The 22,830-nt window shown below is 41.6% G+C and overlaps 1 protein-coding gene across 6 annotated transcripts in view; it reads right to left on the bottom strand.

Moving 5' to 3' along the window:
• celf5a (cugbp, Elav-like family member 5a) overlaps window positions 1-22,830 on the bottom strand; it is a 178,909-nt gene that overhangs the window by 145,990 nt on the left and 10,089 nt on the right. For all 6 annotated transcript variants that reach the window (XM_034147885.1, XM_034147886.1, XM_034147887.1 and 3 more), the window contains exon 2: window positions 17,571-17,653. In XM_034147885.1, the coding sequence (XP_034003776.1) occupies window positions 17,571-17,653 (83 nt within the window). The remainder of the gene's footprint in view (window positions 1-17,570; window positions 17,654-22,830) is intronic.

Raw genomic sequence — 22,830 nt, 5'->3', positions numbered from 1 at the left:
CAACACATAAGCAAATAAACAAAACACGCAAATTAAAATAGAAGGCTACAAAAGCATATAGCCCTGATTTTGGAAGCGAGCGCTCCAGTTAAAACCTCCATCTGTTGAAATGCATTCCCGAGGTGCTCCTAGAAACTGTGAACGCCCACACACAGAAAACTCTGCCAGGAGAACAAAGACAAACATTTCAGAAGCCCCGTGCACCTCTCGCACCGCAGCGCACGGAGAATAAAAAAGCTTTCCCCCCTGCTAAATATACGTGCTTGACGTGGGAGCGTGTGGGCTGGTGTAAGCTTGAGATGCTTCAACACAGCTCTGCAAAATTAGGACTGCCATAATTCCTTCCTAACTCTGAACAATACTCACTTTCCCACAACACGTAGCCTAGTTAAGTAGGATGAATTTACTTCACAATGAGGGGAACAATGAGAAAAAGCCACATTTGTGAATGTTTTCTTTGTACATTTTTTAGTAGCTAAATAAAACATGGCACATTGAATGTGCTTAGATCTCTTGATACTCCCGTGTTCCCCTGCTGTCAGTGTTCCTCTCAGTAAACACTCACGAACATCTCCAAAAAAAGATTTCTATACAATAATAACCACAGCCCCCAGTCCATTCATATTTATAGTCAACATCAAAGGGAAGAGGCAAGGCATTAGAGCCCATTTTGGCTCAAGGGGAGAAGCCATTTTCACAACGGGAGAATAAAACTACCTTCATCCTGTAACCCATGGCAATCCTAAATAACCCAACCGCTGTGATCAACAGTTAAACTACAACATTTATTTTTGAGGCAGTGATGTTAATTTAATTCACTCTGACCTAATGGTTCTTAAACCAAAAGACCTTAAGGTTTAACTCTGCAGGACCACAGACACAGGACACACCATTTGAATTCTGTTTAACCTTGATGAATTACAATTGTTCTTTTTTCAAGGTCATTCAAATCTGAATCCATTACTCAGAAAATCTCAAATCTAGGAACCCACCCAAAGGATACAGGTTTCTAGTAATTTTCCGTCCTGAGGAATACGTTTTCTTAGAACAACAATATTTGTTATGCCATAGATATACAGTATTTTCCAATCATTGTGTCATGCAATACATGAGAAAGGTATTTAAAAATGAACAAAAGAAAAATGTGCAAATATTAATTTAATTTGGATTGTCAATTAAGATGACAAGTTACAATTAAGATCCACTGAATGTCACCAAATGTACTGTTCTTCCCTTATTAAAAAGCACATATGTAATGTGACATGTTAAATATAGTGTACATGTTGAATTAAAGTAAAGATTGCATGAATATAACCAAGAATACCATCACTTCAATTCCAGGGAATGCTTTCATTTAAATGTGTATTTGCAGTCAGAGCACTTTAGAGGATCGGAATGATCTTCATTCCCAATATGTCAGAACAAGACATCACCACAGCATGCACACATTACACAAACCCTTCTATTAACCTCTGTCCACCCATTACTGAGGATGCTAGCAACAGAATAATACACACTTCAAAAGCACAAGGACATCCATTTTGTTCATTGTGTTTGCAATACACATGATGACACTCAGAAACCCCATCCACCTCTCTGTCAGAAGAAATCCATTAGTCAAACCAAACACTGACACTTAGGATGTCAAACACACAGGTAGCACATCATTTGTTTCACAACAGTGTGATAGCTCCGAATGGGGACTGTGAGTAATGGCTGCCTGATGTCGAAAAATGCTCAATTTGAAAGCACCAGAGGGAGATATTTAAATGTGTGTTGTTTTAGATTTCAGGGACAGTTTGCGCCTTTGGTGATGATTATTGTGTACATCATACACTATGGGCTTTCTAACTAAGACTGCATCCCAATGTAAGATGTTTTATTCAAGAAGTATTCATTGCTAAAATAAAATATGAAAAGGACACAACTGTATTTTCAGGCACTTTGCAATTGTGGCGACAGAAATGACATGAAAAGTATCAATGTGTTTCTATGTAGATGTTTGAATTGGTGTTTTTTGAATGCCCTAGTTTCTGAATTGGTCTAAAAAACATGTTGTCTGTTCTTGTCTTGGAGGCAATAAGAGAGGATGCATCAACAAGGGCTTTGTTGTTCTCCCTAATGTGAGTTAATCTGGCCGCTGTCACATCAAACACAGGGACATCTTAGGTGTTATGTAGATAGTGTTTATAGAAACTTAGCCCGGCTCTGTCCCTGTGGGCCCCTCTCTTGCCTTTTCATTTGGATGGAGGCAGAGAGATTGGCCATCTTCAAAGCCCTCTGTGTCCCTCTGTATCGACCACGCTCTTCTGCAGCCCTAGAGGCTTCCTATTAGAAAGGATTTGTCTTACAAGCTCTGTGTGCTGCCACTCTGTAAAAAAAAAAAAACATGTTACTAGGTGTGTTGCTCTGCAGATTATTTTGTGGTTGTTGACTTTATAACAGCCATCTTATTTAATCATTAAAATCCCATCTTGCTTCTTCTTTTGGCTTGCACTGCATCTTAAGAGCCAGATCTGAAATGGCAAGATTTCACCGTGTCGGACCGACAGACCAACATCACGCTATAAAACACACACTTTGCCGTCATAGCTCCATTCACACGTAACCCAGGCAATATGTCATTGTACTCGTTTATTGCAAGAGGGAATAGCTCTTTCTGCCCATTTGGTTTGCAGCAAAAAATAAGCCAGGATTTACAGCTCAGTGATCCTGTGTTTTGATATGGAAGGGCTGAGATGTTTTGATATTTGTAATTTCTTATTTTCCTTCAGCTGCGCTCCATGCTGATCCGAGATAACCTGCCATCTCTTCTGCCTTTATTACTGCATGTCCTGTTTCTGTAAGCTATAGCCAGACCGCTATCAAGCATCTTCAATAAGGGGGGGGGGCTAGGTTGCAAAAGATAGCAGTGACGACAGAGAGAGAAAGAAAAGCTGGAAAAGAGAGAAAGAGTGAAGCAAGAGAAGCAGAAAGGACGAGGAAGAAAAGAAAGGGCTTATATTAGTTCTGCTTTGTCACAAGCTGAAACATGGTGAGGTATTGTAACTATAGCTGGCCAGCCTATAGCCCCAGTGCTCTCACTATGAACGGACACTATAATAAATCTAACATTATCGGATCCTGGTCATTCAGCAGACGCAGCTTAAGTGCTTTTAAATGTGTCAGAGGACATGACAGACTTTCACTGCCCTTCTGATGACTTCTCGTTCATCCTGTTAAAGTCGGTTAATAGTTCCCTTTAAGAGCTTTTAGGATCAAAATGATCGTTTAGTATATTTTAAGGATTTGTTCACCAATTCTCTGATTCTCAAGGTCTAACATACACACTAAATGCATTTTCTACATCATGAAACATGTTCATGTTTTTCGAAAAATGCACTATTCTCTTTATCTGCTCCTTTGTTGAACCACCAATGAAACGGGGGGTTACGTATTGTAACCCTAGTTATATAAGCACAGGCGGAGCCCTCTACTGGACTCTATGGGTAGAGGGCGGAGCCTGTGTGAAATATAACATTACTAAGAACGACTCTAAGCGCCCTTCGTGGCTACAACCATGTCGTCCAAATACCAGCATAGATGAGCGTTCTTCTGCTCATGAAAACAAGACAGAGTCTGTTAGTCAAACCTTTATTTATTTGATCACACAACTACCTGTGGTAAAAAGCTCCAGCTCCAGAATTAACTGTATGTCAATCAACCAGTATGATGAGAAAAGACTAGGAATGAGAAATTGGAGAGAAGGTAGTAGTTAAAGATGGAAGATAAGTTGAAGAAGCAGGTTCGACAACATGCTGAGCCCTTTTCCCAATCTTGAAAGAAAAGCACTGGAGAAAAGTCTTTCAGGAATATATTACTTACACAGCAGTAAAAGCACACCCATGAGGCGCGTGGGTACGAGCTGAACCCATCAAATTCATCTGAGATACATTTGCAAGTCATCATCATAATTTGAAATGTTTTAGGAACGGAATAAAAGATCAAAGAAAAAAGGAGCTTGTCTTATGACAAAGATGTACAATGAGAGGCAGAGAGAAAGTGAGAAGAAGTGGGGAGCGAGAGTTTGCATAGCACACATATTTTGATAGTTAAAGGGGACCTATCATGCAAAATGCACTTTTTGATGTCTTTTATACATCAATATGTGTCCCCGGTGTGTCAGGGAACTCACGCAGCGTCAGAAAATAAAACCCTCTCTCTTTTCCTCCGTACCCAAATCTCTAAAAACGTCCGATATGACGTAATATCGGAAATGTGGACCCACGGCACTATCAGAAAGTTGCTATCAGAAACAATGCCCGACTGTTTTGGACGTAATATGGTCGGTGTTTACATTAGCATCGCTAACACTCAGAGCTAACCTGTACTGGAGAGCATGTGTGTGAAGAAGCAGGAAATAAAAAGGAACTCACCTTGTGGTATAACCGGCAAGAAAGAAAGCCTTTGAGCTCCATACTGTTTCAGAAATAATCCTTGATAATCCATGATATGGCGTTTCATCACTGCAGTATTTAGTTTAGACAGTAGCTGCCGGGTCCCGCATGAGCTCAGCCCCCTCCTTTTTTTATAAATCTTTTTTTTTTTTTTTTAAAGCTTTATACCCAAAATACCCTTCATCGACATGTTTTTTATATATTTTTATATATCTGAGACCTATGCTATTGCCTACAAATAGCATGATAGGTGCACTTTAAAGAAGAGATAGGCAGACAGACGCATAGAGGCTGGCAGACGGATAAATGGGGAGGAGAGCAGCCAGACTATATATATATATATATATATATGCTGCCATAGTGTCATAGAGATTGATAGATTCATAAATAATGAATCAAGAAGAACAGGTGAAATAAACTGGGTAAATAAATGTGCCGTCTCGCCCTCTGCCCCAGAGCCTAATGGATTGTGCACCTCTTTGCTTCAGTGTTTATTTATGCGTGTATGTGTGTGTGTCTTTCCTTTATATGTACACTCATGTTAGATGTGTAGTGGCCCACGTTGCCATGGCAATCATTTACCTGATCTCCATTATTTGAGTGTTGAGTGATGATTATGAGCTGTATCCTACCTATAGGAACACTTAGAGACACAAGTGCATGCTTATGTCATCAAGCTCATTCCATCATTTTTCATGTGCCATCTTGTATAATCATTCATCCATACATCCAGATTTAGATACACACTTTGTATATTGCATTTTATTTAAACTGCAAGGTCAGGAGTTGTATTTGTCTTTTGAGATACAACTGTCAAATGTGTTTCATAAAATACTAAATGAATATTATTATAGTATAAAGGGGAAAAACAGGATCAGTTTTTTAGGGAGAAAATAGCTGAAAGAGGTTTCAAGGGCCCGGTCAATACCATTTATTAATATATTGACAAAACAGAGCAAACAATGGCCGCAGGTTTCATATGAAAACATGGATTATCAGGGGATGTGCAGGGATCATGGCAACATAATTGCTTTGGTTCTTAAGTCTTTTGTTCATTTGACGCTCCTGTCTGCTTTTTTTCTTTCAAACTGTCCATATATTCTGATGTTAAAACCTGAAAGGCAGAGAGTTCTCAGCTAGTGGGCACCACAATGACAACCTAATGATTGCCATTGGGACACCTTTGTACATCAGGGGATTCGACATAAAATGGGGCCGTAGCTGAGCTGCTTTTACTCCCGATTCATGCAGTGCAGGTTCAAACTGCCGGTCCCTTTCCAGCAGTGAGGCCCTCCATCAATACGTCCCACTCTCCATTTCACTCTCTCTCACTCCCTCCATGTCATTTTTTAATCTTCACAACTCAGTGATTCAAATATCTTTCCTCTCACTTTTTGACCCAGCTCCCCTCTCACTTTCTAATCTACATATCTTCATCTTTCCCTGCCTCTTCCATTTCCTCTCTTCTACCTGCGAGCTGACTTCACAGAGCCACCTCCTGCCTGGGAACTTGCAGAAAGCACATTAAAGGGTGCAGACCAGCTAAACCCTGCAGACCAGCTCAACTTTAAATTGCATCCTGTATGTGGCACATCTGTGCAGGGAGCCACAAGGGATGACAGGAGAGAAAGACCATGCAGTATCTGTGCTCTGCAGACTCACTTTCTCTCTCGCACAGCCACTCATACACACATAAACGCAAAGCTCTGCACAGTGCCAACAAAACTCTGCAAACAACAACACAACTCAGTGATGTGTGTGTCCCTATGAGCCCTTTGGATACGGCCCCGCTATGGTTTGGGGTTGTGGTGGGAGTGAGGGGTAGAGGGGAATTTAGTGTTTCACCTTAATGTGAGCTTGCTGCCTGGAAGACATCCAGTATACTGTTTTACTCTGAATTATTAAAAGCTGCCTCTTATTGCAGCTGGGACTGAAATAGTTTAGAGGCCACAGACTATAGCTGTTGGCATACAACTTTATCATTTATATTCCTAGCTTTTCTGCAGCCGTCCAGCCTGTTAGTTTCTACAAAAACATTATTACGATGGACAAGACATAACAATTTAAATGAAGAACTAGGTAAAATCTGAGTTTGATGAAAAATGGAAAACAAAACCACACGCAGAATCCTTACACAAAGAAATGTTGATTCTGTCGGCGTGTTTGAGCTGCTGGTGCTAGCTCAGCTATATGCAGCATCCTGGTGTTCAGACGACAGAAGCCTTCACCGCCAGCGATCAGCCTGACACTGGCTCCCTCAGCGAGCTCTGCTGACAGCCCTCCTCTGCAATGCAAATACCCACTTCCACATGAGCAGGCCCATCACTAGAACTCCCCGTACACTTGTATTCCATGTCATTACCCCCAGGGACCCTGACACACACACACACACACACACACGCACAGTTCCTCTGCTCTGCCCTATGCCTCATGCTGCTACCCTAATCTGGGATGGGAAGGGGGCTGAAGGATGTGTTGGTTGCCATGAAGGAGAGCTGCCATGGGCTGTTTCTACTCATGCCTCCTGTCAGTCACATTCCTCCCTTTGCCCTCCAGCCATGTGTACTGTATTTCATTAGTCCTGATTTTTGCTGACAAATGCTGGCTGTCGTGCTGTGCAGCCCCCTTACCCCCTCTACGGACACTACACCAAAGCCCGGCTAGATCTGCCTTACAAATGAGCTCCCTCTGGTTCCAAGACACAAGTGTGCCATTTCAATTGACCGCAGACACACAGCACATGCCGAGTGTGTATGGAAACATGAGACAAACAAGAGAATGCTTTTGTTGTGACATCAATTCATCATCATGACCCTATATGATCATCTACTCCACTTTTCTCAATATTTCAACTCTAATCCCTCAAAGACTCCTTACTCACCCTATGCCTCTAAAAGCCAAAAAGGTTCAGCCGAGGAGATGTCGGCTGCGATTAGCCACATCTGGTCATGTGCTTTAAGTGCGTCCTTCATTATTAAGTGAAATGTTCACAGCTGTACTTCCTAAACTGTCGTCTTGTCTACTTGGATATCCAAGTTTTGTAAGCTAGTCTTTTCTCTTCTCTCTTCTCTCTATTCACACACACACACACACACACACACACACACACACACACACACACACACACACACACACACACACACACACACACACACACACACACACACACACACACACACACACACACACACACACACACACACACACACACACACACACACACACACACACACACACACACACACACACACACACATACACATACACACACACACACACACACACACACACACACACACACACACACACACACACACACACACACACACACACACACACACACACACACACACACACACACACACACACACACACACACACACACACACACACACACACACACACACACACACACACACACACACACTATTCAGGGCCATAGTTTATCATCCTAGAGTGCATCCCTCCGCTTACTCCCACTTTTTCTCTTTGTGTCTGCGGGCAGTGGCACACCTGTACTAAACTGTACAGGGACCCACAGATGGATTGTCAGTCTGTATCTGGGCCTCTTGCACACACTGCCATGCCCGCCGGGTTGAAATAAAACCAGACTCATCTGGTTTCTGCCCCACTGGTACAGGTGATGCTTCACAGTGTCAAAGTGACATTAGATCATTTAAAATGCACAGCATCAACATGAGACAGACCAGCACATGTTAGTCTGGTGACAGGCGGTGACATTCAGTCAAAAACAAACCTACCTACACACATTTCCCCATTAACACAAAACCAAGCTGTATAACCCAGATCACAACCGTATCACATGATTGAGTCTCACAGTCTGGCGGCCGAGAAGTCTCCAGCCACAACCAGAAATAGGTTAAACAGACTAAAAATATCTAAAACATTAATAATTCAGCTTTTTTGCTAACCTGTGCTTCAGAAAAAAATAGCCCACTTCTCACCATGAAGTGGTTTATTAGGCAGGGTGTGCAGTGGATTATTTTAGTATTTCAAGCAAGTCTACCCCCCCCAAAAGTCGGTTAGCGAGATGTGCCCTGAGCAGTGGGAGGGGAAGCAGCATTGTAATGTCATCAGCGATAATGTCAAAGATGGGGTGAAAATACGGTCATCTTAAAACTCCCAAGAAGGTTCTTGAACTTTTAGTGGCTGGTTTTTCTCGCATATGATGATAAAAACGTTCATAAATTAATTGTTTTTAAATATCTTTTATTTCTTTTTTGTAACATGGCCACACAAATAATTTAGAAAATGCAGAAAATATTGAATTGTTACAGTTCGTGTAGCTACTAAAAAGGAGACGGTTGCATATATACATGCTGTATTGTATGAAAGGAAATGTCCTGATGAAACACATTTTCACTGGGTGTTGTTTATTCTCAAAAGGCAGGTGCACAGTGCAGAACCTGCTCTTTTTCACAAATACTCTTGGAAGCCAATCCCCTGGGGAGAAGAAGTCTTCTCTAAATATGTGGCTTATCTACCACACAGAAAAACGGGCCAATGAAAGGACTGCGTGCGTGACTGCGTGCGTGACTGCGTGCGTGACTGCGTGCGTGACTGCATGCGTGCGTGCGTGCGTGCGTGCGTGCGTGCGTGCATGCTCAAATGCTTACGGTATGTGTGTGTATGTTAAAGGGGTACCAGTGGAGGGACTGCGAGACAGAAGGTGGAAACATGCAAAATTGTGATGCTCCAACAGTAACCTTGTGTGTTTTGGTCCCTTGGGCTTCAGGGGTCTTTATAAACTGTGTGTGTGTGTGTGCGTGCGTGCGTGCGTGCGTGCGTGCGTGCGTGCGTATATAAGTGCATGTTGTAAGGGTTAGGGGATTCCAGTTCCCTTAGGAGCACTCTGGTACAGCAGCTCTTTACTGTGCGTACATTACACCAATATGCTGTTACCGCAGACGCTCACTAAAATGCCAACACTCACAGAAAGCAAGCATTGTAGCGATAACATATTGCTACTGGCATTGTAGTAATATTGTTGAATGTAAGTGTACCACAATGCAACCTATAATAAGTATGCATTACAGTGAAAAAAAAGTCAATCCTGCACAAACGCCCCGGACGTCAAGACTTTTTATGACGCCACCTGTTCCGTCTATTCATCAGTGTCATTTGAGTTGGTTAATACGTTCAGAGAACGATAGGCTCAAATAAATAAAACCATTAGAGCAGCACTATGTACAAAGCCCTCTTTTTTCTCATCTCAATGCATCAACAAAGGTTATAAAAGCGGACTCCTGTAGTCTTCTGAGACCAGCTGCAGTCTTCCAGTTTATTGTAGTGCTGAGATCAGCTGGTGGCAGGTTTCTCGCGGATGGTGTTCAAATATTTTAACAAACATCTGGATCGCTGCTCATGTCTTTGTTAATTACAGAGGCAGAGGGATCTTACGTAAGACTGAAACCCAAATAAAACATTTAGGTTCACCATCAGGCATGCCCTTAGCTAACATGCAAAAGACAAAACAAAGTCTAGGTAGTAATAATGCAATAGTATTTGACTTTAAACTCAAATGTTACATTTTCAAAACACAAATCACTTGATTTATAAAGCATAACAAATGCACACACACACACACACACACACACACACACACACACACACACACACACACACACACACACACACACACACACACCACACACACACACACACACACACACACACACACACACACACACACACACACACACACACACACACACACACACACACACACACACACACACACACACACACACACACACACACACACACACACACACACACACACACACACACACACACACACACACACACACACACACACACACACACACACACCACACACACACACACACACACACACACACACACACACACACACACACACACACACACACACACACACACACACACACACACACACACACACACACACACACACACACACCTTTTACCCAAAGGCTTAATTCTAATGAGTCCCCTCTCTCTGAATACAAGGCCTCAAATCCTGCCAGCACCAATTGGCTTCATGCTGACCAGTCAGCTACACCCCCACCCCTTCCCACTCCACACAGACAAATACAGTTCACACACAATCATACAATACACTACACTCGTACTCTGCACCCTTCACAGAGTGTAGCATTGAATTATTCAGCCTTTGCGGCAGCTCGGCCTCACACAAGTGAGCTTGGCTGTAGTTCAGACAGGTGGATTGCATGCACGCAAAAGTTTGAGTGTATATGTTGTGTCTGTGTGATGTGTGCAAAGCGCAAGGGAAAGCAAAGCTATGTCGAGGAATGGCTCCATCACACGGCAGCCTCATTTCCTCAGCACAAGGTCGGCTGCTCTCTGCATCGCAGCCCTGCTCTGCTCCTCGAGTCACATCCAGTCCATTATGGCTAAACTGAGCACTGGCACATTTACACAATAACACATAAACACATGTAAATGAATGCACACACATGTATACAAACATGTAGAAATCTATGATGTGCACTCACACAGCTGACTAACAGGTATGTGTGCAGCACAGGGCACAGCGCAAGAGTAAGAGACAGAGGGAGACGGAGGCAATTGAGAGGGAGGGGATCTACTTAGAGTGTTGACATTGCAGGAGCCCACATGTGTGTGCCGGAGTATAATCTTCTCCCTGCTCTCATTGGGTTTTTAATGCGAGTGCTATTTCCATAAACCTGCCTCCTGAATCAATGCCAGCCTCTTACACTCTCCCCAGGCCGAGCTGTACTAATACTCGGAGTAAATGCATGCAGCAAACACATTTCCACCATTGCCTCTCCAAGACAATCACTGTTGTACACAATGCTAGCATGACCAAAAGGGGAGGGTGGCATGTTGTTCTGTGCTACAGCAAATAGAGTTGCTGAAGAGCCTGAGATTTTTTCGTGGATCGGCTGGATTTGAGGAGTGGCAGAGTTTGAGGAGAGAGGGGGGTGGGGGGGATTTGGAGGGGGGATAGGTTTGTGGATAGTGTGAAGGATGTAGGATTTTGTCATGATGCTGAGCTGGGTGGAGTAAATTTCCTGCGCATTTGTGCTTCTGTGACATTCACAGGCGCACACTGCTGTAGAAAAGGCCACTGGGCTTTAAATGGCAGTTCTTTCTATGTTTTTTTAAGAAGAAAGTGTGTCATGAAGGATGAATCAGTGTCCAGGTTATCAGGGGATGTTTCGTTTTCACTTGGTTTTGTGAGAAAATAACAATGTTTGACTTTAACAGTTACACGTGCAAGCGTATTCCCCCACATATTCAAATGGTTATATAATATATAAAGTAGTGCATCTCTACCAGCAGGGAACAAGTACAAAAACAGCAAACAAATAATATATTCGAGCCTCACTGTCGTGGGCGGTGTGTGATCACGGCAAGCTGCCATGTGCACATGTTTTTCTTCCCACCTGTATTCACTGCTATCTGTATCTACATAGGGCTGACCGCAATGCAAAGCCAGCTTACACACACACGAGCAAACATACACAGCTAATAGAGTCAAGCAACACACACCTGGTAAACTGTCAGAGCTTCTTCCATTCGGTGGCCAAACTTATGTCAGGCACTCGTGTCCCCAAGGTTCCCATCACACTTCATCACAGGAATCTATATTCCAGTCCAGTACACTTCCATTAGGCCATACTGTTCCCTTCAGCAGCTAATATGTCACAGGGGAACATGGATAATAACGTCCAAGAACACAAGCCCTTCTTACAGTTAATAAGAGGACACTGGGTTGTGTGTGTGTGTGTGTGTGTGTGTGTGTGTGTGTGTGTGTGTGTGTGTGTGTGTGTGTGTGTGTGTGTGTGTGTGTGTGTGTGTGTGTGTGGCAAATAGTACCTGCATGATAGCATCTGATATCGTAAAACAATCATTTGCAACTTTTAACTCAAAATAAAATTCTTAAAAGTCTTTTAACAATAAATCCATTGAGTTGGCGTTTCTTTAATTGCATCTCTATATAGCCGTACACATTTCCTGCAGAGTGAAGTGCTAACACACAACAAGGAAAAGAAGCCAAAGTTGATGCAGAATACAAAAGAACAACCTTTGATCATGAGTTCACTTCACATGCCGTATACTCGGTTGATTGTGTCCTTCAGTGTATTAAACTAACATTTGAGCCAACAGTTTATTTGGGTTTATTATGTTTGCATGCACTTCCCATTACCAACAGTAACCAGAGGTGATAACGAATCAACCATGACTTAAATATTAGGGTTATAACTATCACTATACTACAGTGGCGAACCGTCAGGGCCTTCAAGGTATTCAGAGAATACCCTGGAACACTCAGATAAAACAAACAAAAAATCGATTTAATTATATAAATAAAATGTATATAAAATGAATAAATGAGAATGGTATCTGTGTTGTTGATCTGTAATATTACAGTGGTACGTTGATTTGTTTGTCCTTCTCGGACCATGCACTACGCATTTCAGTGGTTTTGTGTTAGAAAAGAAAGCAACCAATCAGATCTTGTTCTGGGTCTCTGGATAGAATATCCTTCAACCAAGGTATTCTATATCCTTGATAGAATGCCCTGGCCGTTGCACTGAATGAGAGCGTACCTTTGGACTGACAGTTTGATCAACCAATCATATATTGATTTGTAGCCAATGGGCGTATTCTTTCAGAGTTTCCATCGGTTCCAGGGTACTCTAGAACGCCCGGTAGTTAACTGGCTCGAGACAGAGAATCTAGATGAGTGCGACGAAGCAATTCATGCCGTTTTATTGTTTTTAACGTTGAAATGGCAAGTGAAACAGGTGAAGATGAAGTTGTTGCGGAATTGTTGCGAGTACCCTTTTCAAGACGACAATTCAGTGAAAAGACGGACATTATAACGCCAGAAGGTCCAGTTGTGATAGACACGGTTCGCCACTGCTATACTATGACTAAAATAATCTCTAACTTAGTGTTTGAATAATTTTATTTTGCAGCAGACAGGGATTTCATGTTTTGCTCATTAACATTACAGCAGACCGGGTGTGATCCCAGGCCTTCCAGCTAAAGACTGGCACAGAAATTCATCTCATGAAACTCAAGTGTGTTCATGTTGGTGTCCATGTGAATGCCTGCATGTGTGTATGCGGACGGGTATATTTGTGATCTGTATTCAAGCAAAGATCCCTGCATGAGATACACAATAGCTTGTTATATTTCACAATTTTCCTCCCAGGTTCTGCTCATTAGTGACAAGTCCAGCAGGATGGTGGTCTGACATTAATTCAGAATATTTTAAAATACTAGGTAACCACATCGGTCCAAGACCTCTGCGAGAGACCAGCAATACAGGGGTTAATGAGAAACTCAGACGTTAATAACTCATAACTCATCTCTGGAGAACTCCGAGTTTACATTAATTACAGCGTAGCCCCTGGCAAACTGCATATCAAGCAGCATTTTGCAAACAAACAACTGGCATATCTACTTACCATCAAGCAGTGAAGCAACAGGGGTCATATCGCAAAACATTTAGGAACAGGGAGGCTCAAGAGGGAAGGACAAGTGAGGCGGCGGGAGGTAGTCAAATGCACAAATGCAAACATATTTTTACACACATACAGAAACACAATGCAGCAGGCCATTCAATGCAAAGTGTGCTGCATGATATTTTATGTTGATATAATGTAGTTCGGCTGTAAAATTCATCTGACATTTGTAGCTTCTATTGAGGTTTTGGAATGAAGCGTAAAATGGCTGTTGTCGTAGTTAATGAAGACTTAACCCTTAAAAAAATCACTATACTTCATGGTTATGTTAATGTAATTTATTGTGCTGTTAGATTGCTGCTAGACTGCCCCTTAACACACATGTGCGGTCCTCCCTTTTTTTGAGGCAAGCATGAGAGCAGCAGTAATACTGTATTGTAAAGGCTAACGAAACACATCCTGTATGGACAGAAGCAGAATATCTTTGTTTGATAAAACTTTGTTTGTGAAATTGTAAAAGTCTATATTTTTTCAATACATTATGACTTTGGGACTATAACACTCTGGAGTTACTGTATAAGAAATGTATGGATTAAGGGGTGTAAACATCCTATGTGAACATTACTGAAGTCAGTGTATTACACGAATCATTTCAGCTTAATCTGCAACTGAACAGAAATACAGGGTTCAAACTTAATGAATAGAAATGCAACTATTTAGTACAGCTCTATATTGTAGATTTGTTTTCAAATTAAATGTTCTTTGTAGGTCAATTTCTCCTCAGCTGTAGGTCCATCAGTAGGTGAACAGAATATGTGGATGCAGTATTATAGCATGCACTCTGTTTCCTTGGACCGCTGGTGTTTGTGTGTGAGTGAAGCTGAAGGGAAGGGAACAGCAGAGCAGCCTCGCCTGTGACGCCTGACACCCATCAACGTCTCCCTGTTACATTTCTATGACACGCTCTGTCTCAGGAAGAGCAGCGGCAGATCAGCAACGGGAGAGAGGGGAGACGGGAGGATGTGGGGTGGACAGGTCTAGGTGGGGTGGAGGGGAAGTCAACAGGAGGGCTAAAGCACGACTGAAGGGTACAAGAAAAGCCCTGAGTGATACAAGGCAAAGTTGGTCGAAAGTGTCTGCGATTGTGCACGCTCAAAAGGTAACCGTTCAGAACTTTTGTGTAGAATAGTAACATGCAAGGCTGTGTTTGCTGAATCTACACATTCTCTATGTATCGTGGCTGTACAATTATTGAATTACATTTTTCGTGTTAAAGTCAAGTGGTATCGGTAATAGTAATGGTATTTTCCTGCACTGATCCAGAGCGAGACGGGGTTGCAGGCAAGAGCAGACTTGTTAGCAAATATGTCTGTGCCCTCGTGCCTCTCTTTTATACATTCAGCCACATGCACCATATATTCCCAGTGGCAAAGTAGGTCAACCCTTATGGTAGTTATTAATGACTGAGACGTGAGGAAAGAAACTCACAGGAAAGCCTGATAATGCACCAAAACAATTTAATACACATTGCTGATTACAGTTATAATCTCTGATGATCACATCCTCTGGCATTATGTGAAATAACTTTTTCCTCTTTCCGTCTTATTATTTAAATTCAGAGGAAAAAAGAGATTAACGCCCTCCAGCCTGGCGCTTGGCTAATTTGCAGGATAAACGAAACACCGTGTTTTCAAAAAAGCCACAAGAACAAAATGTTCAAAGTTTGTTGTCGTTGTATTTGCATGTTTAACTGAAACATGTGCCTTTTGGCTGGGCTTATCAGGCTCTTTGTCTTCTATCAGAGGGGTGTTTGGGGTGAGGGGAGGGGATCTACTGATGTTTACTTCTGGTGCAGGCTAAATCTAACCATGTGAGACCCCACTGCCTCTGCGGGGAGCCACTTTTACCCACCCCTTCATCCCTCGGTCTGTTCCTGATATTCTTTCCACCCTAACAGATACAGCTATGCACAGGTGTACATAATCGCACACAAATGCATAATCACCAAACAATGAGGGAGAGATAATTGCAAGATCATTTTAATACCATAGCCCAATTGAACATGTAACACGTGATTTTCTCTTTATCAAATCTCATATCTAATGACTGCAGTATTTTTAACACTTAGAATATGCCACCTAAGAATATCTAGAGCTTGGCGATATTGAGCATCTGTTTTTGATCAAAAACCTCAATATCTAGGTGTAAAGTTAAATATTGGTGGTTTAATGAAGTATACAGTGTATCCCACAAATCTGAAATATACTTGTGGTGGTAGCCGAGGGGTGTTCTGATGCACACACACTGCTCTGAAAAAAACGATGTTTACGTCGTCTTCTCTGTTTCTCGTAAGGTCTCCTTTTCTGTTGGTCGCTTGTTAGCAGACCCTTCACGCGATAGCAGAGCGAACAGGTACAGGAGGCGTACAGCGAGGGATCATTGTCCACTAGTTAATTGATCGCAGATGGCGTCGTGCTCGCGGACGGATAAAAAAAACAAAAAGGGTCGCGAAATATACTTTGGCGGTCGTTAATATACCTGGGCGGCCCACCCAAGTAAAGTCTATGTGTGGAAACGCCTGGTGTATATATACACAATGATATTTAAAATAACATCACTTTACTGTAAGAAAGCATTTAAAACGAAGAAAAAGACAACACATATCACAATAACCAAATCTAAGACGCTATTTCTTCTCATAACACATTATCAATAAAATATTAATATATTGACATGTCCAAGTATATTTGGCAACCCATCTAGCTTTAAATGTATTTATTTATTTTACCTGTCTGAAAATACTGCAGCATCCACGATCAAGTAACAAGTGGGAGCACCAATTAGCTTTGGGCATTGCTGCCATCAGCTGCCGGGATGGATCTATGGCGGGACAACATGCTGCTCTACCGCAAAGCCAATGTTCACACACACACACACACACACACACACACACACACACACCAACACACACACACACACACACCACACCACACACACACCACACACACACACACACACACACACACACACACACACACAACACACACAACACACACACACACACATCACACACACCACACACACACACACACACACACACACACACCACCACACCACACACACACACACACACACACACACACATCACACACACACACACACACACACACACACACACACACACACACACACAACACACACACACACACACACACACACACACACACACACACACACACACACACACACACACACACACACACACACACACACACACACACACACACAATTCCCATCCAGAGCCCGCAGTCATTGGCCCTAGAACACTGGACAACTTTCTGTTGATAACACCTAACAGAAATGCAGAGCTTTGCCCCCCAAAAACGGTCATTCAATGCTATCGCTTCAAAAGTGTGAGTCAGAGTGGGTCTGATCAATGCTGGCGATATCCCCTAGAGAACAGACACATGGAAAAGTTGAAGCCAGGCCTTTAAAAGGCTGAGCTATTGATTGAATTGCTCTCCAAAGTGTTTTTCATCTCTGGGACTATACAAGGAGAATGCCGGCTGGTGTGCAGCAGGGTGCAGATGGCATGGTTGACCACCATAGAGAGGAAAGAGAGAGTGAGAAAAGAAAGGGAGGAGAGAAGGATGGAGAGACAGACACTTACCCCTGGAAGTGTTTTCTGTTCGTGGAGGGCGTTCTGGGCTTTGATGGCCGACTCTCGGGCGCAATAGGTGAGGAATGCACAACCTGCAACAGAGGTACACCACATATACATGTATAAGTCACACAGAACTCAACAACATAGTTAAACAAACAAAAACTGTGGACAACAGGGAACAGTTTTAAAGAAATCCCAACAAGAATATATGGAAAATAAGAAAATGGTGTTTGGCCTGTTTCAATATAATGAGATCCAGATACTGAGCAATTAACACAATTAAGAAACTAGTTCTGCGGAGAGGCTCTATTGAGTTAGTGAAAACACAAAAACTAACATTTCTTGGAATAAACAGAGCAAGTTAATGAAAACAGGCAACCGTGCAATACCCCAGGATATATGTGGACATTTTCTCCAGGTGGCAAAGAGGAGAGGAGAAAAAAACAACACCACAATAATAAAGTAGGAGATGAGTTGTGAATTCTTTGGATGAATTGCCCGGCCTGTCCAGCCTCCCCATCCCTCGTGCCATGTCCTGTCAAAAGCTCCTAGCAGCCTGGCCAGCGCTCCAACCCTGAATGGTTGTGACAGCAGCGGAGACAAAAGAACCAGGACTGCAGGACTGAGTATTGGGGGGTAGAAAAAGAGAGAAGAAGGGATATGTAGAGATACAGGAAGGAGGGAGATACTGACAGAGAAGATGGGAGGACAGGACGTGGTGTTAAAACTCTCCAGGGTGAATGCTTCCATGCGTGCACACACACACACAACATCTGTCAAAATCACTGAATACATAAAGAAGAGAAGAGGAGAAGAGAAAAAAGATGGAGAGAAACCAGATGGAGTATTGAGGCTATCATTTTCCCCCTGACTGTCTGAATAAATAGATTTGCTTGTGTTCTATTAATGAGGTTCATATGGGTTACCATGCATCATATTTCTGCCACTCCGACGATGGTTTATTAGCAGCCACTGCATTTTGGATCTCATTTCAACAGCTAAATGTATTCAGTGGGTGGTGATGTATTAAGCGTCTTTTCACGGACAATATTCCAATCTGGTGTCTGGTTGCATAATATCAGAACATTTTTACACATCTAAACGTTTACTATGCATGTCTGTCGCATGCTCATGCATGTATTTGTATATTTTTCCGATGTTCCGGACACTCTAGTACTTAGGGGATGGCTCCACTGTAACCTGTAACCGGACTGCATCAAAAAGGAGAGTTAAAATGCCATGTCAGTGATTGATCTATTGATCGACCTGTAACCTGTTTTGCCTTGCTGCTTTAAGCCAGGTGTCAGCACATGTGTGTAAAGTCCTGCAAACACCTGCCCATACACAGAAATCATTTGCCCACTCTTATCTTAATCCCATTCAATTATTTTTGTTTATAAAGCTTCTCCTTTTGTTTAGGACAGTCAGTCTGCACCCTGCCAAGCTTTTCAGTATGAGAAAGACAGATAGTGATGGAATCTGTCCAGGGTCGTGACCTTTGAGGTGTGACTGTAGCACTGCTGTCACGGTACAGCCTTCCCCATAGCCTGCCTTGTCCCTGCAACCCTAACCTAATGATTTCCAATGGCCACCAAGAAAATCATTCAATCACTCAGACTGCTGTCCAATTCTCCTTTTCTCTTCTGCGTCAGCTAGTAAGGAAATACCAAGACTGGAAATGTCATTGTTGTTGTGGGTTTGTTTGTTTGTTTCTCAAATGGTTGAGGGTAATAGGAGGGAATGGCTCCATTTTGGTAGTTGTTTTTCCCTCTTTTTTTCGCTCTCTCTGGGCTTGTTGTTTGTTGGTTTACTTGACAAATGCTCGCCCTATCTCTGAATAAGAAACACGTATTTTGCATTACAATCGCAAACACGATTTATTTGTTAATGTGTAATGCATAGGGCATTGTGAATAAATTAAAAACAACGACAACAATGGCAAACAAAAGGGAAACATGAACTCCATTTAAATGTGATTCTGTGCTCTTTAATGTATGGCTTAATAAGAATTTGCAGGCCACAGGCAAAAAAGCTTTAACAACTCCATAATTGGAATCCAAACACGTACAAATTGCCAGTGCTGCATTGCATACCAAGTGCAAAAGTCTGAGGGGGGAGCATGATGAAACAGTTTGAAACACAACAAAAAGCCACTGTAATCGGAGCCTGCTGACACAGCAATGGGGGAAGCCTTCCCATTGTGAGAGATGATCCTCTGCATCATCTGATAGAATCCTAAAACAGCCTTATCTCACACATTGATTTCAGCTCCAAAGAGAAGAAATTCGTCCTCTTTGCTCCCTTTCCCCCGCTTAGTCAATGCCAACTCTACTCCTCTCGTATCCTATTTTCTAATGATATATTTTTAAGTGTGCGCCATGTGTACTGGGTAATAGGACTGAGTCTATTCATCTCCACGGTGTTCAATTGGCAAGTAATTAAATAGTTCTACATGGAAGAGAGAGAGTGAGTGGGTGAGAAAGAGAGACAACGAGAAAGAGAGTGAGTAGCCGAGGATACTGTATAGCTGCGGTGACAGCAGCCATTTACATTCACTGTGGTCCAGGCTCTCAATCTCCAAACTGTGAGTCTGTGTGCAGCACAGTAGGGTATCGTGCTGCTAGTGCTAATTGTATTTTTTTTTTCTTCTTTGTTTTAAGTTTAAGGGTCCTTAAAAATCATCATTTAAAATATATACTTTTACGCATTTCGTTTTCCAAAAATGTTTTACAGTTGTGTTTTAGGACTTCAGCACTGCAAGTTTAAATGATACAATGTAAAAGTAAAATGTTTGTACAGCGATTCAGTAATCAATTTTCTGAGGTGTTTCTATCATGCAGAATAATTCTTTCTACAGCTATTGTATGAGCAGATGGGACAACATTACATTCAAATCAAGCTATTACGTTTCACTGTGCTAGCTATCTTTCTTACACACAAAGAACCAAACCACTGATTAAACACATGCCTCAATCACCTCTGTTTATAAAGCTATTCCCCAAACAGAATGTCAATAGTGGAGAACTGTGCAATAATCTTACAAACATGCCCAGCAAATATTGTTAAGACATGGTCACGGGTATGAAAATGAAACTCAGCTCCTAGAGAAAAATCATTATCTAGATACATATCCAACACTACCATCCAGACTCTTACTTTTCTCCATGGAGCACTACACTTCTAAACTGGTAATGACGAAGGGGTAAGTGCTTTTTGGACACACTACGATAACAACATTACTACATTTAGCACATTCTTACCATTCACTGAGTCAAAACATAAGAAAGATCACATTATCAGCATACATCAACCCAGTTAACTATTGTCTATAGGATATAAAATAAAAATCAATTATCTTGAAACATTTCAAAACTAATTATTAACGCGCACAATAAACTACAATATCTACATACACATTTCACACATGTTGTCTTGTCACCAGTTCAGTTAGCAGTAGGACATTTAATATCAGGCTAGGCCAATTAAACTTGTATCAATCACCAGGCTAGCACAAAGATATTTTTGACAACACTTCCATGTTTACCAGCTAACCTTGCCGAAGCAATTGTAAAACATTGAAGTTGCATAATATGCTCAAGCGTTGCATTAACTACCTGGGAGTAAGCTAACTGTACTGTATCCTTACCTAGCCGTTAGCATTGACCCCTAATGGCGTACTTTTAATTAATGTCACAAATTGTTTGTCATCACTTACCAACTTCGACGAGCTTCTACACGACATGCTTTCATTAAAAGGTCCACCTTAGCACAAAGCTATAAACTAGTAACTTAAAAGTCCTTCTTAACATTACTTATAATAGAAACTTAGTGTTTCCTGAACAATAACGTAACTTTTTTATAGTTTGCTAACAGCTCGTCAATCGACACCATTGATGTATAATAAGAACACAGGTGCATTTATTATTGCAACTTGCCCGCAAACACCACTCGAGACACTGCAGAGCAGGCGCCATCTGATTGGCTTATTCAAAATAGCTTTATTGACAACACAGAAAAATTACATTTTGTTAAAAAATAGTTGTGCACTGGAAAACAAGATAGATATACTAGATAACAACAACACATAGATAAAAGTAAAGAGTTCATATAAATACTGGATATTTGTAAATTATTACATCAATAATTGCGGATGTAAAACTAAACACTTATATTCTTATATATCTTACTATATATTCAGTCTTTGTTAGATCCAAAATGTAGAACTCGCGTATTTATTATTTTATAGATACTTTGTTTAAGTTGTTTATTATATATTTCAAATGTAACTATTCATTTAATTTATACCTTTTTTTGGATTGTTTTTTGAAATGTCCAGTACTTGCTTAATGTCTGTTTAATGTGTTCAATAAAAGAAAGAACAAAAGATAGAAACAAATAGAAAACTTACAAAGTAACAATAACATTGTTGATGTATGGGCTACGCTCTCAAAGACAGTTAACCTTTGAATTCTAAATCCAATTCTAAATCCAATTATTGTTTTTCTTTATTCATCTTTAATCAGATCCATATAAAATGGACTCTGGGTGTGTTGCTTTTTGTATTTGTGCTTTTTTCATCTTCTCAGAAAGAGGGCCAGTGTTTAGGATTTAGGGAGGCACTGGCAGAAATTGAGTATAATATTGATATATATATAATGGTCTTCTTCAAATGAGTCTTCAATGTAACACTGCCTTGTTTATGCAGTAGCCAAAAACGACAAATTGTAAACTTTAAGTTTTTAAGTGGCAGCTTGATTTTAGTGGCACAAATGGACTTGAAGACCATTGGTTCCTCTGCACACTTAGAAAAAGAAAATCTGAGGGACATGTTAAGTTGATCTTACCGCTAGAAGCCAATAAAGTCTACACACTGGTCCTCTAATGATTTTAATATTTATGCTTGAGGGACCATTAAGAGATGAATTTGTGCCTGCCACTATAGCAACTGACAGCTACAGGCTTTGACGTTCAAGTGCAGGGGCAAATACTTCTACATCGGCAATGGGCATAAATCGTGTGCTGCAGAACCGTCAAATATCAATGCAGCTCCATAGGGACTGGGTTGGTTTAAACCACAACGTCTCTCTTTTCACTCTGCCTCTTTGCTCCCTTTCCTCCATCTCGTTACCCCAGAGGAGCCAAACTGCCTCGGTGCTATGAAAGAGTGTGAACTTGCTCTCAATGTGGCATTTCCTTGGCCAGAAAGTGTGAAGGTATAGCGCTCACCAAGCCAGTCCTGGCACCACACTCGCCTGCTCCCTCACAC

Source organism: Trematomus bernacchii, unplaced genomic scaffold (genome assembly GCF_902827165.1).
Source record: "Trematomus bernacchii unplaced genomic scaffold, fTreBer1.1, whole genome shotgun sequence".
Classification (NCBI taxonomy): Eukaryota; Metazoa; Chordata; class Actinopteri; order Perciformes; family Nototheniidae; genus Trematomus; species Trematomus bernacchii.
Note: the sequence above shows the minus strand (reverse complement) of the source record. Positions and strands in the feature narration are given on the sequence as shown.